The sequence below is a fragment of the Apium graveolens genome, chromosome 3, assembly GCF_009905375.1.
Source record: "Apium graveolens cultivar Ventura chromosome 3, ASM990537v1, whole genome shotgun sequence".
In the NCBI taxonomy this organism is placed as follows: Eukaryota; Viridiplantae; Streptophyta; class Magnoliopsida; order Apiales; family Apiaceae; genus Apium; species Apium graveolens.
Window position 1 is genome coordinate 297,649,806 of NC_133649.1, and position 24,734 is coordinate 297,674,539.

Below are 24,734 nucleotides of genomic sequence, written 5' to 3' on the forward strand. Positions count from 1 at the left end.
CATTTATGGTAAGTGTGTTAGGCAGTTGGTAAGACACTCGCGAAGGAATCGCCTTAAAACTCGTAAAGGTTAAATTATTAAAAATGGTGGAGTCGAGGGTACCCGGGTGACTTAAGCAAATCAGTAAGCGCAAAACAAGCGTTAGAGTCTAAGTTAGTTAAAGTATAGATTTACAAGTGACTTTGGTTTAATTCCAACTTACTTGTTGTTTATAGGTTACCAGACTCGTCCCGAGCCTTTTATCACCCCAAGTCACTCAGGCAAGTTTTCTACCCGTTATACTGTTGTGGTGATGTAAATATATGTATATGCATTATCTTGTGATAAGTGCATGATTGTTATTAGCAAATTTTGCGATATATTGGAGCATGCTGATATGGTATATATGCATGTCTGTTTCGTAATCTTGATATATATCTGTTGATTCAATTGATTCAGTTGATAATATCTATGCTAGAGGATAACGGTAATTTGCATATACCCTTAGTATAGGGACCCAAAGGTGAAAATATTTTCTAAAACCGGGAGTCGAGGATCCCGAGTAGGTTTTGTATATATGGATATAAATATATATATATATATACTTATATATATATATATATGGTCATAGTTTTCAAAACTATTAATCGAATAAGGTTTATTCGATAACTTTAGCTTTATTTTATTATTGATTATTATTTCGAATATTATTCGAAGGCGTATGACTCCTTTATATTAAATGAATATTATTTTGAATATTCATTCGAGGACTTATGACTCCTTTTATTTTATTATCTGAATATTATTTGAATATTCATTCGAGCGCTTATGACTCAGTTTATATTATTTAATGAATATTATTTGAATATTCATTTGAGGATCTATGACTCCGATTATTTGCTGAGATATATTCTTTATTTTATTAAAGAATAAGGTGTCAATAATCAAACTTATTTTCGATTATTCAAATAAAGATAGTACTTTCATATAAGTATATCTTTGGTTATTTGATATCCATTTCAAGTATAAGTTTAATACTTCTACTTCAATTATTTTTATAAAGATTATTCTTTATGGGAATATTATTTAAATAATAATATTCAGTCATTTTCTAAATATTCTGGGGACTGATTTACTTCATTAAATCAGCTTTACTCCAAACACTCTATAAAGTGTTTTCGAGTCTTCAAAATGATTTTTAAAAGTTAGAGCGGATCCCAAAACTCATTTTTATATTTAAGATCTTCCTTTTTAAGGGGATTTAAATACTCGCTCAAAACCTGAGGGATCCGGCTCTGTGGTGTGTTTTATATTCGCAACAAGGTTGCTGTTTTGATAAATGAATTGATTACTTACCCAACACTCGGGAAGTAAAATTCTTGGAACAAGTTAATCCATTAACAGGCATCGCCTGGGAAATATCGGTGAGTTCTCCTTTCCAAATGGATACGACTTCTTGGTGGAGCCGTATCAACAAGTTTCTACTTGGGGAAAGTGGGGACGAGCTTTACGTTTCAGAGTCATGGATTTCATCTGAACTAGGAGTGGCGTAAGTGGCCGAGTAGTGCCGGCCCAGCCTTATTATATTGGCCCAAATGGCCTGGAAGTTCCGCTAAGGCGGTCCATTCCTTAGGAGTTCAGTGTTCGGTTGACAAGTAAATCTGACAGGTTCTCCTCTACATGTAGAAAATGGTGGGGTTGTACTACTACGACTGATCATCGTAAGTGGTCTTCCTGGCGCGACAAACTCCCGTAATGAGTTCATCATCCAATTGGATAATTTCTGCAACACTACCCAGAGCACTTCGATAGAAAGGCTACGGTTGGGCGATTGTTAGGTGTTGGCAGGGTCAAGTTTTCAAAATAATGTTTACATCAAATGAAGTATCTCGTAACTTCATTTTATTTTGATAATATTTTAAAGATTTAATCTATTCAAATCTTGTCTTATAGTCTCATCTATGTGATGAACTTTTGAAATTAATTATAACTTGAACGGTGGTAGTTCAAGTAGTATTTGGAAAAGATATAAGTATATTGGAGTATTTGGTAACTTCATCTTTTAAGCTTATATTTAATTAATAATTGTCTTATGTATGACAAAGATTTTCAGAAAAACGTTGAGACAAGGTTAGATATATGAGATCACCTTGCAACGATATTTTTTTTTATACAGTTATACACTGGGACTTTGTGTATATTATGCATGGAAGAGGACTTCCAATATTTTGAAAAGTATATATGTATATATATATATACTGAATATTTTGCGACTTCATCGCATTAAGATATCAACTTGGTTCATTTCTTTTGACCAAGACTTTCATGAGTACTAAGAGAAGACTCATATACTATTAATCATTATACATATTATTTTGGTGGGCTTGCTGCTCACCCTTGCTTTCTTCTTTCATCACACAACATCAGATAGACAAGATGAACAGGACCAAGCTCCCAATTCGCGAGCGGATAGGAAACATTCCGCAGTTTCCTATAGGCGTTGATGTCGCTGTAGCTGAGGTAGGAACTACCAATAGGCTAGGCTTTCAACTTTTGATGTACCAGATTTATGTATATTTATGAATTGTAATAATGGCAAAGAACTGTAAATTTATTCAGAAAACCTTTTAAGGTGTATGGGCAGATAATTATGGAATAAAATGACTTGTGATTACTTTTGGATGTTCATCTCTGAGACTATAACGTGTAGTGTGTGTATTTATTGTGGGGTCACAGTACAGAGTAGTTGATTAATTATTAAGGTTGGGTGTTACTAAGGGAAATGGAACTCGTGACAACCCGGATCCCCGACCCCGGATCTGGGGGTGTTACACTCATTCTACAAATGTACTATTTTGAGGACTCGACAATTTCACAAATGAGTTTTAGAAATATTTAAAAAATTAATAAAAAATGTACATAACATCACTTAAAATAGCGTTTTGAAGTTTGGAATACCACATAAAAAGGCGTTAAAAGAAGCTTTATTTTATAAGTAAATAATAATATATTAATTCTACAAACTTATATCCATGGATACAAAAGAAGACAACTCACTAGGGACATAATTTACCCATCATTTTTCATCACCAGAAGGCATAATTCTAGCCAAATGATGGGTAACCTTGTTCCCATCTTTCTTAATATGAGACGACTATACAGACTCAAATATAGCACTAATGCAAACTACATCTTGAAGTACTGTATCTACCTCTGAGAAGCTGAAACTACCAGTGTTTATCACGCACACGAGAGCTTGACAATCCGATTCAATGATGATATTATCCAACCCAAATTAATTTGCCTTTAATTGAACCGGAATTTAATCATAAACTTATGTCCATCCATAAGTTGGATGGTGACAATCAGTGTGATGTTAAATTCACTTCAGATAGTTGTGAAATCATAAGTTCTCAGTCAAAGGTTCGAGTTATTGGCATACTCTCAATGGTTTGTATTATTTGTTTGATGATGCTCTTGTTCAGGGTAGGGTATTGCAGAAGCTTATCGACAAAGCTACTGCAATGTTACTGGTAGTCATCTCTGGCACTTACGTTAGGCCATGCTTCTACCTGAAAGTTGAAACATATATCTTATTTGAAAGTTCATATTCAAACCACAGGACATGTATGTGTCATATGTCCCATGTCTAAATTTCAGAAGTTACCATTCTCTCTTAGTGAGTCTTATGTTAGTGCAGCATTTGATTTGATATATTTGAATACTTGGAGTCCGTATAAGGTTTGCACTATAGGAAAGTTTAAGTATTTCTTTACCTTAGTTGATGACCATACTCGAATGACTTGGTTATATCATATGATGCATGCCACATTTATGCATATTTTATACTACGTTTTTCCTTATTTATTCTTATTTTGTAATTGTTTTGTCCTTGATTGGTATTATTATTGGTGTTTTAACTTGGATGGATGCTAAGGATACTTTTTCATGTTTGTAGAATAACTTTGGACGGAAAAGAGCAAAAGAAAGGAGTTGAGAATAAGTGCATAACAGATATTTTCAAGGCCTTGAAGCTGAAATTAATTCAATACCTTGTAAGTTTTGTTTTCAAGGGTTTGAAGCAGATGTTCAAGGCCTTGCATCGGGATGAAAATTTAATTAGTATATAATATTTATTTAGTTGGAATACTCTTTTTAACATATTGTAAGGCTTTTTAAAAACGCATCCATGTATACGAGAGATTTTGAGCTAAGATTGTATTCAATTCTCAAGAGGTTCTTCAAGCTGTATTTTCTTTACTCTAAACTCTTTTACCTATGACGTTTCTGATCAAGATATATTTGTTTTCTATCTTTATGATGAGTAACTAATTCTCTAATCCGATAATTATATAGTACTAGCCTATAACCCGTGCGATGCACGGATTGCTTTTAACACTTGAATAATTTTTAATAATATATTTTATCTTAAAATTATTAATATATTAATATAGCTTTTTAATAGTTGAAAAATAAATTGAAGAATATAATAAGTTATAATAATATATGTTTTATGATAATTTGAGACTTGACTGAAAAATAAATAATAAATAATATAATATGTTATTCACGGGACTCGAATCTTTAACATGTAGAAATTGTTAAAATTAAAGAATATAAAGTTTAAATATAATATGTTATTGACGGGATTCGAACCATGAACCTATGAGAGCATTTTAAATATTAATATAATATTATTTTAATATTACATCCAACGGTTCCCATCTATCTGTCTTTAGATATGACGATTCTTATTTGTCGTACTCTGTACCGAAAAACCGACCAACTACCAAATAAAGGGTGTTCTGCTTATAATAGTATAGTATGGATTTGTTGGTAATATACGTTTGTTTAATTATAGTGCAGCTTCTTTACTTTGCTAATCTATCATTGAGGGCTTAATCCAATTAAGGGATTCATGAACCTTTAATTGTATCTATAAGAGTTGTGATAAATTGGAAGATGAATCATAATTCTTGTTCATGATATGATAGACGTTGTTTAATTATTGATTGGGAGATTGATAGCGAGCTATGAAACTTTTAATTTTTTGGTCTTAATTGTTTATAATTATATTTTAATTGATCATGAGAGTGACTTTTGGGATATAGTTGTAGGCACCATCTTGTATCTTGGGAGGGAACAAGATAAATTTAGAAGAATTATTTTTAGCTAAGTACGAGAAGTAGATATTGCATTACGCAACACGTTCATTGAACCAGTTGAAGAATCCCAGTTCTCGGGTTGCTTTTTCTTATCGATAAATCTTCGCTTTAATTGCTTAATAGATTAGTTAGTTAGTAACAAACACACTAATTATTTCCACACACTTCTAGACATTAAGAGAACGTATACTTGAATTAATAGTGATTCAGTCCTTTGCTGAGAACGAACTACACAAAAATACATTTCAACATCTTATGCAAAATAAGTCTGATTTTCTTGCCTCTTTTAGGGCATTCCACAATTATGTTAAAAATTAGTTTGAGAAGTCTATTAAGTGCATACGATCAGACTTGCTCATGAGAGTGCTGATATTAATTATAATCTATTTTACAATGAGTGTGGCATCATACATCAGATGTCATGTGTTATCGGCCACAACAAAATGCACGGAAAGAACGCAAACATGTACAGATATATGCTAGAGGTTGCAAGGTCCCTAAATTTCCAGTTTGGGTTACCTTTATCGTATGGGGGGTTGTTTTAACCACTGTGTACATTATAAATTGTTTATCCACCCATGTTTTTTTTTAAAAATAAGACCACGCTTGAAGTTTTATATGAAAAACCTGTATCGTATGATCATTTGAGGGCATTTGGATTTTTGGGGTTAGCTCCAAATCTTGCACAGAACTTTGATAAATTCAGTCCACGTGCAGTTCCTTGTGTTATAATAGGTTACCCACCTGATATCAAGGGTCACAGACTCTTAGACTTTTCTACAATGAAATTGTTTGTCAGCAGGGATATGGTATTTAATGAGTCTGTGTTTCCCTTCCATACTGATCACAACTCTTATATGTCACAAACTTCAATTTCAATGCCAAACCCACAAATTCCTAGTAGTTCATATATTGATGCTTTTCTTGAGCAAAAACCCTTAGTTGAGTCCTCTATTGAGTCTTCTATGTCCCCTCTAGTGTCACTGAATCAATTGATACTTTCACATACTAAGAAAGTCATCCAGGGCAAGTAAACCACCGGCTTGGTTGAATCAGTTTATTGATAAGTTACCATTCAGTGCCAATGTGATGCACAATACTGATCACTTAGTGCATACACAATTTAGTTGTTTTTTGTCCGCATCTACATCTCATACTCATCCTACTACATTTACTCAGGCTATTCAACATAATCAATGGGTTGATGCTATGAATCAAGAACTAGCTGCCTTGGAATTAAATAACACTTAGGATAAGACAGAGTTACCAGCCTCGAAAAAATCTATTAGATGCAAATGGGTATTTAAAACAAAGTTTAACGTAAATGGTTTCGTTGAAAGGTACAAAACATGGTTTGTAACTTGGGTTGTAAATAAACTTATGGAGTCTACTATTTGAGAACTTTTTCTCCGGTAACCAAACTCACAACAGTGTGCACTCTACTTACTGTGGCAGTTGTTCAGAACTTGATAGTGGTGCAAATGGACATCACCAATGCATTCACGGTGACCTTCAAGAACAGGTTATATGAAATTTCCTCCTGGTTACCAGGGTATGGGCTGTTTCTATTAAAACTCATTTGGTCTGTAGGTTGATCAGTCACTTTACGACTTGAAACAAGTTCCACGTACTTGTTTTAGCAAGCTCTATATCACTCTTCCGAGTCATGATTTTGTGCAATAAAAAATGGACTATAGTCTATTTTTCAAGATCATAGAGACATTTATTGTGTAGTTCTGGTATATGTTGATGATTTTTTTAATTGCAGGAAACTCTTCATCTGAAAAAATGCTCTGAAGGCCTTGTTATTGAATCACTTTCACATGAAAGATATTGGTAATGTGAGGTATTTTCTGGGCCTCGGAGTTAATCGTACTGTAGAAGGCTTTTTTATTTTTCAAAAGAAATACATACTTGATCTTTTAAAAAAATACGACATAGAAGAATGCAACAGCCGTAAAGCTTCCCATGGACATTCATCTCAAACTCACTCCTGATCTTGGTATAACGTTGATTGATCCTCACCCCTATCATTGATTAATGGGTAAGCTAATCTATTTAACTGTGACCCATATAAATATTACATTTTATGTCCATGTGCTGAGTCAATATATGTAAAATCCTATTATTATGCATATGCAAGCTGCTCATCGACTTTTACGGTATTTAGTTGGTAATCCAAGTCAAGGTCTTCTCCTTTCTAGTTCTTCTGTTGTCCATATTCAAGCGTATTGTGATAGTGACTGGGATATTTGTCTAGTCACTCGTCATTATACATCTGGACTTTGTGTGTTGCGAGGAAATTCTCCCATCTCTTAAAAATCCAAGAAACAACTGTGGTGGCACGTTCAACTGCAGAAGCCGAATACCGTGCAATGGTATTGACCTCGTGTGAAATAACCCGGATAGTTACTCAGAGACAAGAGGCTTCAGGATATTCATCCAACAATTCTACAATGTGATAATATGGTTGCAATTGCCATTATTGCTAATTCAGTGCTTCATCAAAAGGACAAAGCACATCAAGGTGAACTGCCATTTTGTTCGTGATAAAATTAAGGCTGGTGACATTATGACATACCATGTTCCATCTCACTCTCAATTGCTGACATACTGACCAAGCCATTACCTGTGATGCAACACTATGGTCTTTAACGCAAGCTTGGAGCTTTAGTTCACCCGTAGCTTCATTTGAGGGGCAGTAATGAGAAATAGTTGCTACTTTTATCTGCATTTACTTTTACTGTAATTTTTTATTTTACTGTCATGTTTTTAGTAGAGTTCTATATGGTTCTATGTGGATTGTGACATGTTCCATCTCCTTCGTCATCGTTTCTGAATCTTCAACGATGAATTTTCTTTGTTACTTGATCATTTTTGCATATCACAGTTGTAATATCCGGGACATAGCGTGTAATTATTTTTATCGATAAATGATTATTATGTGATTTTTGGTGAATTATCTGATAATTGGTGTTAATATGTGGATATTTATATGTGGTAAGTATAAGTATGTTAATTTTATTATGTCCATAATAAAATATAGATAATTAAGGTATTTTTCTGGTAATTTTTGGAGTGTTATATGATTTTATATTAATTTATGAATTTATTAATTATTTTCTGAATAGTTACAAAACTATTTTATAAACCCGGGAATCGTCCAACCTCAACCATTTTTACAACCCAAAACTCTTCCGAAAACTCCTTCCTAACCTAATCTGGTAATTCTGGACATTTTCCATGTTTTCACTTTTTCGATCCGGATTACGGTTTGACCCGTGCGCGGCCCGGCGCAAAATTTTTGATACGATAACCTTTTCAGCAACATTATCTTCGTACAAAGCGTTTTATTAAAGCCCGAATTTGATAATTATCCAAAACTATCGATGCTTATCCAAAACAGGATAATGTTTATCCAAAACGTTATCCGATCGGATCGTTTTGTAGTTACTTAGCGGCTAAGCAACGTATTTATCGATCCAACACGATCCAAAACGTACTAATATTCCATAAATATAAATAGCTCTTTTCTTATTTCATTTTACTCGTATATTCATAATCAGACAGTAAAAACCAGTAAAATACAGAGAAAACCCTAATTAAACGTTGCGTTCTTCATAATCAATCGCACAAACGAAGACGTTACCGAACTCCGATTCGGGCGTGCAATATATCAAATCGAAGCTCTCTAAAAACTCTTTCTGAATCAACCATCCATTTTTGTGCAGAAATCAAGGTATTTTTCTTATTTAATTATTTTATTTCGAATTATTTATGGATTAAAATAGGAATTTTTATTCTTGATGTTGTTTGTGTGATTTGATGCTTGAATCATGTAGATCTTTTCTTCCTGATCATTTTGGTATATTATATGATGAATTTAGATTTCAATAACATGTTTAATTTTGAGTTTGATTTTCAAATTTAAAAGATTAGGGTTGAATGTTCTTGAATGTTCTTAATCGAGATTTGGGAGTTTTTAAATCGTTGATTTTGGAGAGATTCTGAAGCCAGGAATGAATCATACGCAGTCTAAGCGTCGTTTTGATGTATAATTCGTCAAGATTGGTTTGGTATCGAAGCCACTCGGCCTTTGGCCGGAAAAGCTCAAGCTTCGTCGATTTTAATGGCCATTTTGGCCGGAATCATTAAACCGACGTCCGTTTTTTATGTTGTTGTCTTGTTGTGTTTCTGGGCTGCTATTGAGTGTTTGGGGACTGAAAACCAGTAAAAACCAAGCAGATTTGGGGGTCGATTGGGTTCGCCGGGAAACGGAACCTCGTCGGATTCTGCATTTTTTCCGGTGGATTCTTCAGTTTCTTGGTGACCCGTTTGGGTTGGTTTTTGACCCGGGGTTCGACCCGGTTTTAATCCTATAAAACCCAATTGCAAATTCTGAAATCTGTTTCTGCATTCTTTTATTTAAAAATTATTTTAAAATTCTATTTTATTTCTAAAAAATTCATTTTAAATTCTAAAAATCTGTATTTAATTCTGAAAAATTATTTTAAATTTGAAATTAAATCTTAATTATTTAAATAATTAATTTTAGTTGGTAATTAATTATTTAGTTAGTCAATTAATTTAAATATTAATTGATTATTTAATTAGATTTAATTATTTATTTTGATTTAAGAATTCCAAAAAATAGTTTCGAGCTTTAAAATATTATACTAAATTATTTTTAAGGCTCGATAATTATTATAAAATTATTTTAAAGTCAGATTCGGGTGTTCAAACTCTATTATTTAATTATAAAATGATTCGGAGTCCCGTTTTAATTTCAAAAAATGTTCAAAAATTCGTATTAAATACCTGGAAAATCATTTTAACCCTGAATCTTCTTTGAAAAATTATTTTGATCAAATATGTTGCGTGCTATGTGCTACGTGCTATCTGATTGATGTGTTATATGCCTGTGTGGTTATTGTCTGACGGTTTTTGCTGTAACTTTCAATCCGTAAAATGGATTTGGGTAAAATGAAGGGTAGATAAAAGCTTATGACGTCTATGTGACAATTAGAATGATATGAGATTGAGTATTGATATATATTTGTGATGCCTAGCAGAGTAAGCGAGACATAGAAAAAGAAAGTCAGTGATCCGTAAATAGAATTGAAGCGTAAAAGAAGAAGACAAGTGATTCTTGAATAGAAGCAAGTTATAGAAGAAGAAGGAAAGTGATTGATGAGTAAAACTGTTAGATGAGTACAAGTAAAGTTGGAAATCATCTGTGATAAGGCAAGTACTTCTGAATCTTTCTTCGAGATCTATTGCGAATATTTCTGAACTTTCTTATAACATGTTGCTAGTATTCAAAATAAATCTTGTTTTATATTGCAAGCACTTTAAACTATTCAACCTTGAACCCTGATCATATCATTGAACTTGAGCCGTAAGCTTTATTTCTTGTAAACCACCAACGGTTGATTTCCCAGATATTAAACCATACAAATACAAAACTACTCCATAAATACATACACACCATGAACCAAGTATCACTAGTACAAAAATGACTTTTAGCCACGGTCAAAATAGGCCTTTAGCGTCGGTTTTTCAGCGTGGTATATGCAGGGGACGCTAAAGATATATTCTTTTTGCGTCGGGTAATTAGGCGACACTAAAAGTTTTTAGCGTCGGTTAGATGACCGACTCAAATTTGCCATTAACCGACGCTCTTGCTTGGACAATTGCGTCGGTCCAATAAAGTGCCGACGCTGGAAGTTGTAATTAAATGCGTCGGTTTATCAAAAAACCGACGCTGAAAGTTAATATTAAAGGCGTCGGTTATTAAAATTGCCGACGTTATATGTTTATGTTAAAGGCGTCGGTCGTTGAAAAAGCCGACGCTATATGTGTATGTTATAGGCGTCGGTTGTTCAATAAAATCGACGCCTAAAGTACTGTAAAAAAATAAATATTCTTTTCGTTTTTATTGATATCCTGAACCTACTTTTTACAAATACCAGCATTCCCATAAATATAACTGAATAATCAAATTAACTAGGAATCAAATTGAAATTAAAGTAGGTCTCAAGCTATCTTTTCAATTTTTTGCACAATGTTGGACCTCTGGTCCTTTTCTTGGAACTGGACTCTGCATTATCTTTGTCTGCATTATCTTTATCCATAGCAATTACCTACAACAATATAAGATAAACAAGTGAGGAAGAAGTAGAAGTATTTTTTTGATTTCAAAACCTATTGTAGACTTGTAACAGTAAAATGTGTATACAAGTTGTTCTGTAGAAATAATTACCACCCAGGGTATTTCTTCTCCACTCTGTTTGGACATAAGAAAGGTGAGCCAAAATCACAAACACACACACATGTTTCTGCTTAAAAACATACACACATGTTTCCAAACTTCTTACCTGTAAAAAGGTTCACAACAAACATAACTATGAGTTTCTGCTTAAAAATATGTGATTTACTGCTAACATATCTCTTAGAATATTATTTCAAGAAACGTGTAATTTTGCTCGTAATTCTAATAGTAATGCACAAACAAGTCCTAACATCTTTTATCTACATATAACAAAGTACCTGCTATAGATTTGAGTTCTTCCAGTGAAGAAGGCAGTGTAATTAGTCGGTCAGCTTCAGTTCAACAATTTTCTCTTCTCTTTACAGGATGCCCTCTGTATATATTAACTCTAATAGAACATGTTATTCCTTTTGATGATTTTTCCTTCTTAATCTCTTCAGCTGGATCTTCATCCTCCGATTTCTTTACAATCCTTTTGTCCACGACGCTGTCAAGCATTCTTATCCGATGGCCTACTTCTCTTTTTTGTAACATTTCATCCAGATTTAAAGAAGATAAAAACTTGTTATTAGATTTATGTACATCTTCAGTGTTGACATCTGCACCATTCATCACAAGAAGCTCGACCATTTCCGAATGGTTTTCCTCCATCGCGATTTGGATAGGTGTTAATCCATGACGATCTTTTGAATCTACAAACAAACCGTGCTTCAGGAGTTCTTTCATGACAGCTACATCATTCCTCCTTGACAGCTACGTCAATAATTAGAGTGTGATCTTGATACCTATGATTGACACCGAAACTTGAGAAAAGTTATTTTCTCTTAACAGATGAACAAAAATTATAAGCCTGCTAAAAATATCTACCTCTTAGGTGTATGTTACATGCATGCTTGAGGAGTACCAATACACATTCTTCATGCCCCTTTGATGCCGCAATATGCTGATGCACAACAGAGAAAGCGAAACAGATTTCATATTTGAATGGCAGATATGTGTATCCTTACTTGGGATTGTGTTTGCAGTCTATAGTTATAAACTAGTAAGTATAATTATTTTACGAGTGGTGTTCTTCCCTTTGAATCTCCTGTGTCGGGGTCTAATCTTGCCTTGAGAAGTTCGTCAAGGAAAGCAGCATTTCCTGTGCCGACAACTGTTAATAAGTTGATCGACATATTAGGATCATCATCTTCTTGATTCCCACTATCCACTATCAAGTCCCCTATATTCAACTCCTTCAGCCTTTTATGATGCTGAAAATTAATCGCACACAGTAATTTAGTCTTAGTCATTCATTTTAATATGGTGCAGTTTATGTTCATCTGTGATGATTTTATTTTCAAACACTTACTTTGAGAACTACTTAAATATCTAATTCATTGTAGGATGGATGGGAGAAGATCAGTTATATATTTGAGAGAATTTTCTCCTCTCTGAAGGAGTTTGAAACAATATTGAAGCTGAACATATGACAAAATTACCTGAAGGAAGTTTTTGAGAATGGCAACATAGTCTTCTGGTTTACTTTGCATTGCTTCAATAAGAGCACTAGTTTTCATCTTCAAGAGCTGCGAAAGAGTCTTGGTTCGATATGTAACAGCCTGTGGCCTACAGCACAGTGCACCTATTTCTCCAAACATATCTCCAGGTTGCAAAATCCCAACAATTTCCTCTTTCTGGTCCATCTCAGAGTGATCAATTAATTCCACTTCCCCTGACACTATTATATAAACATCATCAGGTGCTTCATTCTGCAATATCACATCCTCTCTAGGTGGTATATATTCAGCCTTCATATCCACAGCTTGATGAAAAATAGACAATGTCATTACATTAAATACCTGTCTTACATTATATACACTTCCTGTGTAAGACAGTTTTAAATTATTTAATCAGATAAAAATAGTGTCATATGCACATGAGAATCAAGAAGTCCAATGATACTGTCATTTCTGAACTTTCTGAGGTTGGGAAACTTATAAAGTAAAGCTAGTAAAAGGCGCATATTTTAATCACGTGAAAAATCATATGTCGATGATCATACCAAGAGCAAGAGAGTTTCCCTTGATACATTCTGGAAAAGATAGACCCTCTGGACGGTTGGAATAAACAAATGCTGACTAATGCTTTTGATAATGGTTTTTGGTAGTTGTTCAATCAGTTGCTGCTGGTTCAAGCTCTCAGCCTTGAATCTCAAGCACATATAAGCTAGTATCTGCTCCCTGAGTCTGACCGGCAAGTGGTTTCTGCTCACAAAGTTTGACGCTGCTTCAATGTTATTCCTCTGCAAAACAAGCACAAGAAAATTTCCTGAATTCTGAACTTGAATTAAGCCTAGACAACTAGACTCATAACATCTTGCGATGCAAAATAGAAGAGATAAAAAGGAGGCTTACAAATTCCATGGTACGACTAGTGTCTTCAACGACTAAATTTGTCATATTACCAATAATGTAAGCTGTTGAGCCAAGGTTGATGAGCATGTACACAGCTGGTTATTGTGTACATGTGTGTGTGTGTTTGCCAATAATGTAAGCTGTTAAATTCGATGCATCAACATCGCTCTTAGCTACAAGTTTCAATGTCCCAAAGCTGATTGAAGATAAAATTATAAAGTTTGTCTTGTTCTTAGTATTCATACTTAACTACTGAGATGAAGAAGAATTTAAAATTTTATATATGTTTTCGGTTAAGAGAGCAACTGATTCTAAATAACAGAGCAACTCATTTTACTACCAGAAATAAAGCAGTATTAATCAAGATCAACACAAAAGTCACAAGTAATGCTAACACATATCATAAAAAATAAAAGGAAGATATAATCAATTTAGGCCACACTTGCACTTTAAATTTTATAAACCAACAAATTTATGTATTAAATTAATATCCTTGGTGAACCAAGATTAGCAAACACAGTAAATTTAATCTAATTATGTTATACAAATGCATGGCAATATATTTAAAGAAAATAAGCTGAACTAAAATAATAACAAATCTCAAAATTTATATTGTTAATGAAAATAAATAAATTAAAAAATGAAAATAAAAAATGAGAGGGAGAGAAGAAGGAGAGACAGACCGGGAGAGAGGGAGGAGATTACCGATTACAGTGAAGCAGGGCTAACACAGGAGAATATATGAATTCAATTAGGTAAATAGGTTGTGAAAATGAAAAAAATAATAATATGAGCGTGTATATACGTATATATAGGGGAGTGCTAGAGAGGGAGAGTGCGAGAGAGAGGAAGGTGCGAGAGAGAGGGAGAGTGCGGGAGAGAGAGACCTGAGAAGGAGTGCGGAAGTTTCAAGCTCTTCAATCGGGAACTATCACAGAGAAGATATAGATGTAGGGCACCGTGGAGAGAAATTAATTTGGGGAAGAACTACTAACTATAGGATGGATTGTAAACCACATGATGTAATGAGTATATTTTTTTAATTTATTAATAAAAGCTGCCATATAGATTTATAAGGTAAAAAATTGATGGTTTGATTTTAATAATAATATATATACGTCGGGTATATAATTGTCGATGAAAAAGAATAATTAGTGTTTAAAAATTAATTGAAAAGTTGAAGTAGCCAACTAATTTGAAACAATTTTTTTCATAAAAGTGGAAATTTATTTTTGAAACGGAGTAAACAAAATTCAATATTGTGTGAATATCAACAGTATAGAAATATTATTACTTTTATTTTATTTATCATTTCGATATAAAAAAATAAAAAAAAATATTTTTGGAAGTCTTTTAACTTTAGCAAATATATCATAACTCAAATTAAAAAAGATTGTGAGATACATATGATAAATAGATAAATATGTGAATAAACAATAATTATACAAAAATAAAAAATTTAAAAGAACACCTTCAGTGTCGTGACATCCCTGGTCCAATTAATTTTTTACTCTAATACTTTTAGCGTCGGTTAAATTAAAGCTCGTAGCATAAAGCAGAAATTTATAGCGTCGGCCAACTAGAAGCCCGTAGCACAAAGCATACTTTTTAGCGTCGGTTGTAAACGGCGACGCCATAAATACTTTTAAGCGACGGTTACTTACAGAACCGATGCTATTAAAACTTTTAGCGTCGGTTAAATTAATAACTGACACCAAATGTCGTGCACATATACCTATTTGCGTCGGTCAATCTTGCAACCGACGCAGGAAATACCTTTAGGCGTCGTTTCTTTAAAGAACCGACGCTAAAACTACGTTGCAGAAAGTACTTTTTGTACTAGTGTATTTCAACAGAATTCTTGAGCATACAGAAATTTATACACCCTGGAATACCCTATCACATCAAAGATTTATACCCTGTATTATCATTGAACCATTGTTCATTAGATACTTGATTCTTCATCAGGCTTGAAGTCGTTCTTCATATTTACATCTTGATATACACTAGTGATACCTGTGAAATGTTTTATGCTCTGAGATAAATGCTTTATCAATGTTAATCATGATTCTGTTTTTATTGAATTACAATGGTTATCATATTGAATTGTTTAGAATTGGATAGTTTTATAAATGTGGACCAGATTCGTGGTCGGACCAGATTCGTGGTCATGATAGGCCAATGTGTGCCTTGGATCTAGTATATAGAGCAAAGCTGGGAGCCTTACTCAGGGTTAGTACGTGACTGATCAACAACCTAACCTTGGTTTTTTTTTAAAAAAATGAAAAGAGAATATCCAATTCTAATCATTGCTTATCCAGATACTTGATTCTTCTGAATCATTTTAATTGATCATTGTTGAACCTCAGTTATTACTATTGTGACTTGCGGAGCTAGTTTGCTCACTCTTGCAAATCCGTCTATGTTATTTTACAGTTGAAAAGGTAATTGTTGGTAACAAGGATTTTCAGTCCAGTGTGCAAGCTAGGATCCCAGGATAAGATGGACCGAGTTAGCAGAAGTTTTATAGTGTAGATGAGTTATGTAAGATTGTAAGAATTATATCATTATCAGCTGTAAGTTGAACTAGTAAGGATTTGGTACGATGTAATAAAAATTAAGGTTGTGGTTTGTTTTCATACTTTAACCTGTTACGATCCGTGGTTGTGTAAAGAAGGGTCAATGCATATAATATTTTATATATAGGTTAATATATTGTGTGTGTTTATATTGTGAACCCCAAATTTCTGACCCGGGTTTGGAGGGCGTCACAACAGTAGCCTTATCTCTTTTATTGATCGTCCTTGAATGAATATCGATATTCATATGCGAACGCTGTTTTGGGAAATCATACCGCAAACACCATGGGTAATACTACAAACACTACCTGAACTTCTCAACCCGGTTCACAATCTCCTTCAGAAAATATCGATAACAATTCTCATCCACTCTACCTTCACAACAATGATCAACTAGGAATGATTCTTATCTCGAAAAAGCTTTTAGGTTCTGAAAATTACGCTTCTTGGAAACGATCTATGCAGATCACTTTATCAGCCAAAAACAAGTTTTTATAGTCAATGGTGACTTCGTTGCCCCTGATACGTCTTTACCTCTATTTGTCCATTGGAAACGTGTAAATGACGTGGTAATTATGTGGATTCTGAACACAGCCTCCGACGAACTAGGTAATAGCATGAATTACATGGGTAGTGCTTTAACTGTTTGGAATGAGCTTAGTGAAAGGTTTTCTGCAGTCAGTGGTCATAAATACTATGAGACGCAATGTGACTTGTTCAAATTAGAACAAGGCAATGACTCTGTTGAGTTTTATTTCCATAAGTTGAAAGGTTATTGGGATGAAATTCGAGCTCTAGAGCCTACAGTTAAGTGTACTTGTGGTGCTATTAAGTACTGGGAGTTGCAACTTGAGAAAACTAAGCTTATACAGTTTCTAATGGGTCTTCATTCGAGTTACACTGCTGCTCGAGGACAGTTGTTGATGATGTCCCCTTGGCCTACCGTTAACCAAGCGTTTATGCTCTTAAAACAAGAGGAGAAATAGAGGCAAAATCAGACTTCCACGTCTTCTCCAATTGCTATGATGGTGAATGTTACTAAGCCTCCTCCTACCTCTTACATTTCTAACATATTCAGTGATAGGAGTCCACATCCTATGCAGGAATGCTCCCACTGCCACATTAGGGTTCACACGAGAGAAAAATGCTACAAACTAGTGGGATACCCTCCTGATCATCCTTATCATCCAAATAATAAAGAAAAACACCATTTTACTGCAAACAATAACAAGACTGTTCCCCATACTATTAAACTACAAGCTATGCAAGTCTCAAGTCTACCACAATTATCTGACTCCTCTGATCATCATCTAACATCTAAGATGGATGCACTACTACTGCAGATGAATTCGATTATGCAATGTCTCAACAAAGGGGGTTTAAACTCTGCTAACGTCTCACAGTCACAGCCTACGGCAAGTCACTATATTCTTGCTACTCATATAGCAGGTACAATCTTTTCCTTTTCCTCATCAGTCAATCTTTCTTCACATGCTTGGGTCCTTGACACAGAGGCCACCAATCATATGAGTTGTGATATTAGTTTGATGCATAATGTGACTGCACTTTCTATTCCTTTAAGTATCAAATTTCCTAATGGAGCAGATGCCATAGTCACACACATGGGCTCAGTTTTTCTGCACCCTTTGTCTATAGTCATAAATGAAGTTCTTTATAACCCATACTTCACTTTTAACTTACATTCTGTAGGTAAACTTTCTGATCAACTTCATTCAGCCATATTGTTCACTTCAATTGATTATTATCTGCAGCACCAATACCTGAGGAAGGGATTGGTTCTTGGTAACATCATTGGAGGTCTTTATCAGCTTCTTAATGTCCCTGTCAAACCTGTGATTGCTGCTGTCTCATAAAATGTTTTTGATTCTTCAATATGGCATAGACGTCTAGGCCATATTCTTCTCTCGGTTTTGAGTAAAATTCATGTTTTAGATAAATCTTGTACTTCTAAAAAAGTTGTTCACTCTTCTTGTAGTATTTGTCCACTTGCAAAATAGTGTAAACTACATTTTCAATTGAGTACTTCTCATGATGCTCAGCCTTTTAAGCTCGTTCATTGTGATGTTTGGGGTCCATATAGGACCCCTACCTACACAGGTTGCAAGTATTTTTTACCCCTTATAGATGATTATACAAGGGCTTTATAGACAATCTTGTTACTAACCTAACAATATGTAGTTCAATCCATTAAGGATCTCTTTGCTTATACAACCACCCATTTTAAAACTATTATTCAGTGTCTTCGCACGGATAATGGTGGTGAGTTCGTTAATAATAAATTATCATCTTTCTTACTACATCATTGTACTACTCACCATACAACCTTTCCTTACACTCCCCAGCAAAATGGGAGGGTCGAACGCAAACGCGAAAATTTACTAGAAATGTCACGAGCTCTTATGTTTCAAGCTCGTCTACCCATTCCTTTTTAGGACAAATGTATTCTTGCCTCAGCATATCTTATCAACTAAATGCCTACTATTTTTCTGGGATTTGCAATGTCATGAAAAACTTCTTAATAAAATGCCTTGCTATGATTACCTAATGGTTTTCGGTTTCCTAGCACATATGTCTGTTCATAGTTCTGATAAGTTTTCACCCAGGTCCACTCGTATGATTTTTGTTGGTTATTCTGTCACTCAGAAAGGGTACAAGCTTTTTGATCCATTAACACATCAATTTCATGTGTCTTGACATGTCACTTTTGTTGAGGACCAATTTCCTTTTGTTACTGATTCGTTTATATCAGTGCCACCGTTTATATCAGTGCCACCGCCTTTTACTCCCCCTGACTCTACTGAAAAATGACTATTGACATAAGATCAGCCATAACAAGTAGTATCATATTGTGAAAGAGACGATTATTCACAAATGCTTACAGATCGTACGGATTCATGCGATAATCATCAAAAAACTTACAGATCGCGAAGAAAAATACGAAGATGATGCAATAGAATGGAAATGCGAAAACAATTGCCCTGATACCATCTAGAGATCGTAACAATTGGTATAGTAAAGAGGAGATCTACTAGTAACAATATATATTTGAACCTAGAGAAAATGAACTAATTAGCCAACTAGTGTTCTCTCGGCTACTATATACAAGTGGGGAGAATAACAGAATTCTATTATGATAAGTACGTGTAATGTGATGTGATAAAATGATCTTGACTGATAAGTGAATCTTGATCTTGACTGATAAGCACTCTAGATGGATGATATCTATAATAGGTTGGAGTAGAAATAATTGTCATGCTCCATTCATCTAATTTTTGAATGATGATTTTCAATCGCACTAATATTGGTTTTTGTAAATTGTAATATTTGTATGTGGTTGAATACTTTTCTGATGGTATGGTTCATAGAGTATTTTAACCATTTCAGTTTACACTGGCTTTATAATGTTTTCATGCTGGTGTCAATAGTTTTATTCTCGGCCAACTAGAAGGTGTGTCCCATATCATACATTATACTACTCATACGCTCTGTTATAGAAATCGGCCGATTTTTCAAAAATCGCCGATAAATTGCTCAAAAATCGGTTAAAAATATTGATCCGATTTGACCGATTTCCGATAAATCGTAAATCAGTACTCAACCGAATAATTTCGATTTCCAAAATCTGTAACACAGTTATAGGGCGTTATCTACATAGTACTTTGCCAGCATATCACTCGAGAGACATATATGTAGATAGATAAAGATAGTCATCTTGATAAGAGACATATATATATATACATATATATGAACAGCGGATCAAGGAATTAATTTCTGGGGGACATTGATTATAATTTGTGAATATATCCTTATATTTTTTAATTGGTGGGGGCACTTTCATATATCTTTTAAAACTTTTAATGGCGAAAAACCGTAAAATTGTATATTAGGAAGGAACACGTGTCCCGTGCTCCTTACTGAATCCTCCATTGGACACACCCGCATTGTGTGTTTGTGTCCTTATAAATTAGCCAGTTTGGCTGTGCTAAAGACGTCAACAGGGAAGCATGCTTTCTGATATTTCTAATCTTTGTAGTACTGGGGGCATGCTGGAAAAGCGAATATTGGAGATCCATATCCAGCTGTATATGTACACAATATGTTGCAAGTTGAAAAAAGTGAAAGCTTCATGCTTTTAGCATTGCTGATTACAAAAACAACCGACACAGGTTTCACTTCTGACTTCAAGAAAAAATTACAGAGAGAAAAATCAAAACTAAAGTTGCAATACACTCTTCTTCAACTCCAACAACTTGAAATTTACTACTAAAACAAGTACAGAACATCACACCAGACCATTGATGGTATGTGTGTATGTGAACCTCCTATACAGGGCTCAACAAACAGACAACACTTGCGGGTAAAAAAGGATTAAATCATTTGATCAGGGTCAAAAACCACCCTTCTCAATAATTGATCATCAGGTGATGATACATTATATGTCAGCCCCGTTGGCTCCGCTTATTTCAGCAGGCTCATTATACTGCATATGTAAAACTTATAGTAATTAGTTAAACTGTTAAAGTGAAATTAGTAAGTAGTCAACACTAGGGGGGTGTAATGTTGTAGAATCAGAATTGTTTGCCAGTAAAGGTCTGACCAAAACCCCAATTAGAAGGAACCACATTGTTAGAGATGACGGAGCGTCCATCACTTGTTTTGACATTGAAAGAGAGTGCTTGACCATTTAGGTAAGAGTTGCTCTGCCAATTTTGGCCCCAGTTGCGTGACAATTGTTGCCAGTTATTACTTGTTGAGCCTTTGACAGACACCGAAACAACATCACCAGCACCACCAACATTAGTTATTAGCACTAGGTTGAAGTACGAGTGGCCATTGATAGTGAATCTTATTCCGCCACTCTTTCTGCAAGCTACCCTGCCAAGTTAAAAATGAATAATAAATCTAGATTAGTCTCAACTGGCAATATGATTATTTAGTTGGGTGTTTGGAAACTAATTAAGCATGTAAAGTAAGCAATACCTTCTGTATTGAACAGGGACAATTCCTGCTTTATATTGAGCAATGCGTTGGAAGATGGGCTGGGAGAGATCAAAATGCTGCAAGGGAGGGTTACACCACCCTCCATCGTTATTAGGAAGTGCACTGTTTGGTGGACAAAAATTTGTTGCAGTGACAACAATGGATCCTGAGAGGCACCACTTACCGGCATTTACGCATTTGATTTCAAAGCAAGCTCCGCAGGTCATGCCATTATTGAACAGAGCAGTGCTTAGTGCAGCTGTGTTAGTTCCATAACCTTGACTGTACAAATTTCCGTACCCGCAAGCTCCTCCTGCATATTAAAAGCACACCAAAATGTTATAAGAAATGAACATTTCTACAGAAAAATGAATCAATAGTGAACAATTGAAATGCGGAGCAAATGTGTAATTACAAACATACCCATTGTACCAGAAGCATCACCACCTCCATAAAAGGTAGCATGAGCACTAGACCACTGTCCGTAAGTACATTTTAGTGTGGCTAAAGATAACATTGTGAAGAAAGTGAGTGCATAGTGTTCCATTGTGCTTACGAATGGAATTATAACCTGACTCTTCGAGAATGCTACAACTTTGAATATATCGAGAGAGAGAGAGAGAGTAGTTTGAAGAACAAGGTTTAGAAATGCAAGTGCATTTATAGATTGCAAGAACATGGATTTAGATCATATTTTATTGCAACCGAGGCAAATGGGGGGTAGTAGTAGTTATTGGTTTGTGGCAAACCTTGTTAACATCTTCATTTGCATATTTTTAGGAAACCGTTACCCTTCACATGCTGTACCTGTGTATGACTTTATATGTAACTTGCCCACTTGTTTATGAGTGGATAGGGTTATGCAATCAGCGGTTGACCCATTGAGACAGCAAGTATAGGTTCAACAGATTAGCAGGAGCTTTGCAGCTGAAATTATTGCTCTTAGGAAGGTCCTTGAGTTTGTTTAACACGTGAATTAGTGCATGCATATCTCTTTCATTTCTAAGTTCTTGTAAATACAAAGGGGTTCATATGGTTGGTACCAGTTGATGTACGACTTGAAACCTTTGAAACATGTGCATTTTGTCAACTTTGAGGCAGGGGTACTCTTAGTACGGGTAGTTAATAAGCAAGTGAATACCGTTTTGTCCTACTTTTTTAGTATTTATTAGCAGTCAGATAGTCAACATTAACTAACACGTCATTTGAGTAATTTATTTTGTTTCTTTAGCAACTTACTAACATGTTTACATGTGTGTTGATTGCTGATTAGTCGCCCTAGATGCTGAAAAATAACACCAGAAGATTCACAGACGTAAAGTCACCGTGATTATTCATGGTTTTAACAATCATTCGAATGTAGTCGTATATAACTGATTGACTTGGTTGCGCTGCATGTGGGGATGGTGGATGGAATTAATGATACGCATGTGAGCGAGCTGATTAATGCTCATAACAAATCTCACTTGCCTAATTTACTTGCTAAAACACTTTTTGAACAACTTACTTCCTTAAAACACGCATGCGCGCCAAAAGTGCTTATTTGGACTTAAACTTTAAATCAGAATAATATAAAAATTCAACTTTCACTTTTATCAATAATTATTGTATTTTTTTATATTTATGCCAGAAGAAGTTCAAAGTAACATAAAAATTATATTGAATTATTTTATTAAGTCGTGCATCGCCGTGGCCTTCTAAAATAATGTTTCATTTTTTTTATATTTGTTTTCGATCTTAATCATTCTGAAATTATGGATAATAAATAAATATAATAAATCAAAACGTTTAAAAGGCCGTTCTCTCACTTAGCAAAAAAAAAAAAAAAAGGCCGTTCTCTCGTTAAACATGTTTATTTTAATAAGTCGCTCTCTAATTATTCATAAATTCAATATCATAAAATTATATTATTAATTATTCAGTAATCAATGTTATATTTTTTCCAATTTAATAATATAAAACTTTGAGAAAATTATAAATATAAATTGAAACGATACAAGAGGAGTCAGACACGGGACTTGACCACTGTGAAGTCGCTATCACTAGCTACCAACTATGTAAATTTTCTTACTAACTACCGACTATGTAAATTCTCTTAGTCGTCGATAATTACTAGATTAGTTGTTGGTGGGTTAATGTGGTTAGTCGTTGATATTGTAGCTTCATTTAACAGTTAATATCTTACTTAACTTGATCATAATACATGACATCGATTATTTACAATTAGCCACCATTTTCTATATTATTCATTGAGTCAACATTACTTCTTAATTAATAACATTATTATTTATTGTAAAGTTATCACAGAAAATATTAAAGAACACCCCTGTGTTTGTCCATCACGGAATATAAGTAAACCTGATAATACGACGTGAACATGATACGAAATGACACGAATAATTAGTATTTTGATTCGAAAATTTGGTACACAAATAAGAAAAAATAAGAATATAATTAGTGTTGAGTTTGGGTTTCCGATCTAGGTACACGACACGGAACGAAAGTACACGGAATAAATAAATAATTAAATTTTTAAAAATATATAATATACATATATATACTATATATCAGATGTGAATTTACCTATTCTAAATAACATATACATAATTGTAAGTACTAAATTATATTTTATTATTTCTTGAGTATGTGTGAGTACTTCATTATTTCATTTTTAGACTTGTGCATTCATGGTTTTTAAGATATTTGTTATCGGTAAACTAAATTTGTTAATTTTTTTTAAAACATTTTAATGGTTGTTATGGATTAAAAACTAATATATATAATTGTTGTATTTATTACTAAGGAACGTGAGTTTCGAGGCTCGATTTGACTGCTCTTGGTATAGGAGACTTGGTGGTCAAGTCTCTGAATTAGGATAGACTTAGGAGTCCTAAGAAGTAGGAAGCTGATTCCTTATCCCATGAGGTTCCTTGGAGGTCAATCTATAAGGATTTGTATCCCCACTAGGACTTATCTTAATAGCTGTTTTTCTCCCTTATTAATTAATTACGAAATTAATAAATAATCAGGGTTTTGGGCCTTCTTTGTTCCATCAGGCCTGATCAATGTGTTAACCTTTCTGGTCTGAATATCATACATCTTCTTATTGGGCCTAGCAGCCCACACCTTGTATAATCAATGTAATATTTAATTATACAATCAGGATTTATTTATCCCTATCATTTGCCCCCAACTTTTCGGAAACATTGATTAGGTTTCGCATAAGTTAAGTCTATTCATTCCCTTACAGGGTTTCGTTTTTGCGTAAAGTGTGGAACGACCTACACATTTACAACGATTTTTCATTTATTCCTTTTATTCAGGAATTATCTTAATTTCCGGG

General features: G+C 34.1%; 1 protein-coding gene, 1 long non-coding RNA gene and 1 pseudogene across 2 annotated transcripts; 1 reads left to right on the top strand and 2 right to left on the bottom strand.

The window, feature by feature from the left end:
- Positions 1–11,185: 11,185 nt before the first annotated feature.
- On the bottom strand, positions 11,186–13,898 carry LOC141715259 (potassium channel AKT2/3-like; annotated as a pseudogene).
- A 2,701-nt stretch (positions 13,899–16,599) lies between these two features.
- LOC141711187 (uncharacterized) lies at positions 16,600–18,430 on the top strand. Its single transcript, XR_012571256.1, has 2 exons — positions 16,600–17,839; positions 18,101–18,430. It is a non-coding gene; the product is annotated as an uncharacterized LOC141711187 (long non-coding RNA).
- A 2,186-nt stretch (positions 18,431–20,616) lies between these two features.
- LOC141713738 (expansin-A15-like) lies at positions 20,617–21,992 on the bottom strand. Its single transcript, XM_074517302.1, has 3 exons — positions 21,815–21,992; positions 21,392–21,704; positions 20,617–21,286 (listed from the first exon to the last, which is right to left on the bottom strand). Exons 1-3 carry the CDS (start codon positions 21,936–21,938, stop codon positions 20,980–20,982), a joined length of 744 nt encoding a protein of 247 aa, XP_074373403.1. The 5' UTR covers positions 21,939–21,992; the 3' UTR covers positions 20,617–20,979.
- Between the last annotated feature and the right edge of the window lie 2,742 nt (positions 21,993–24,734).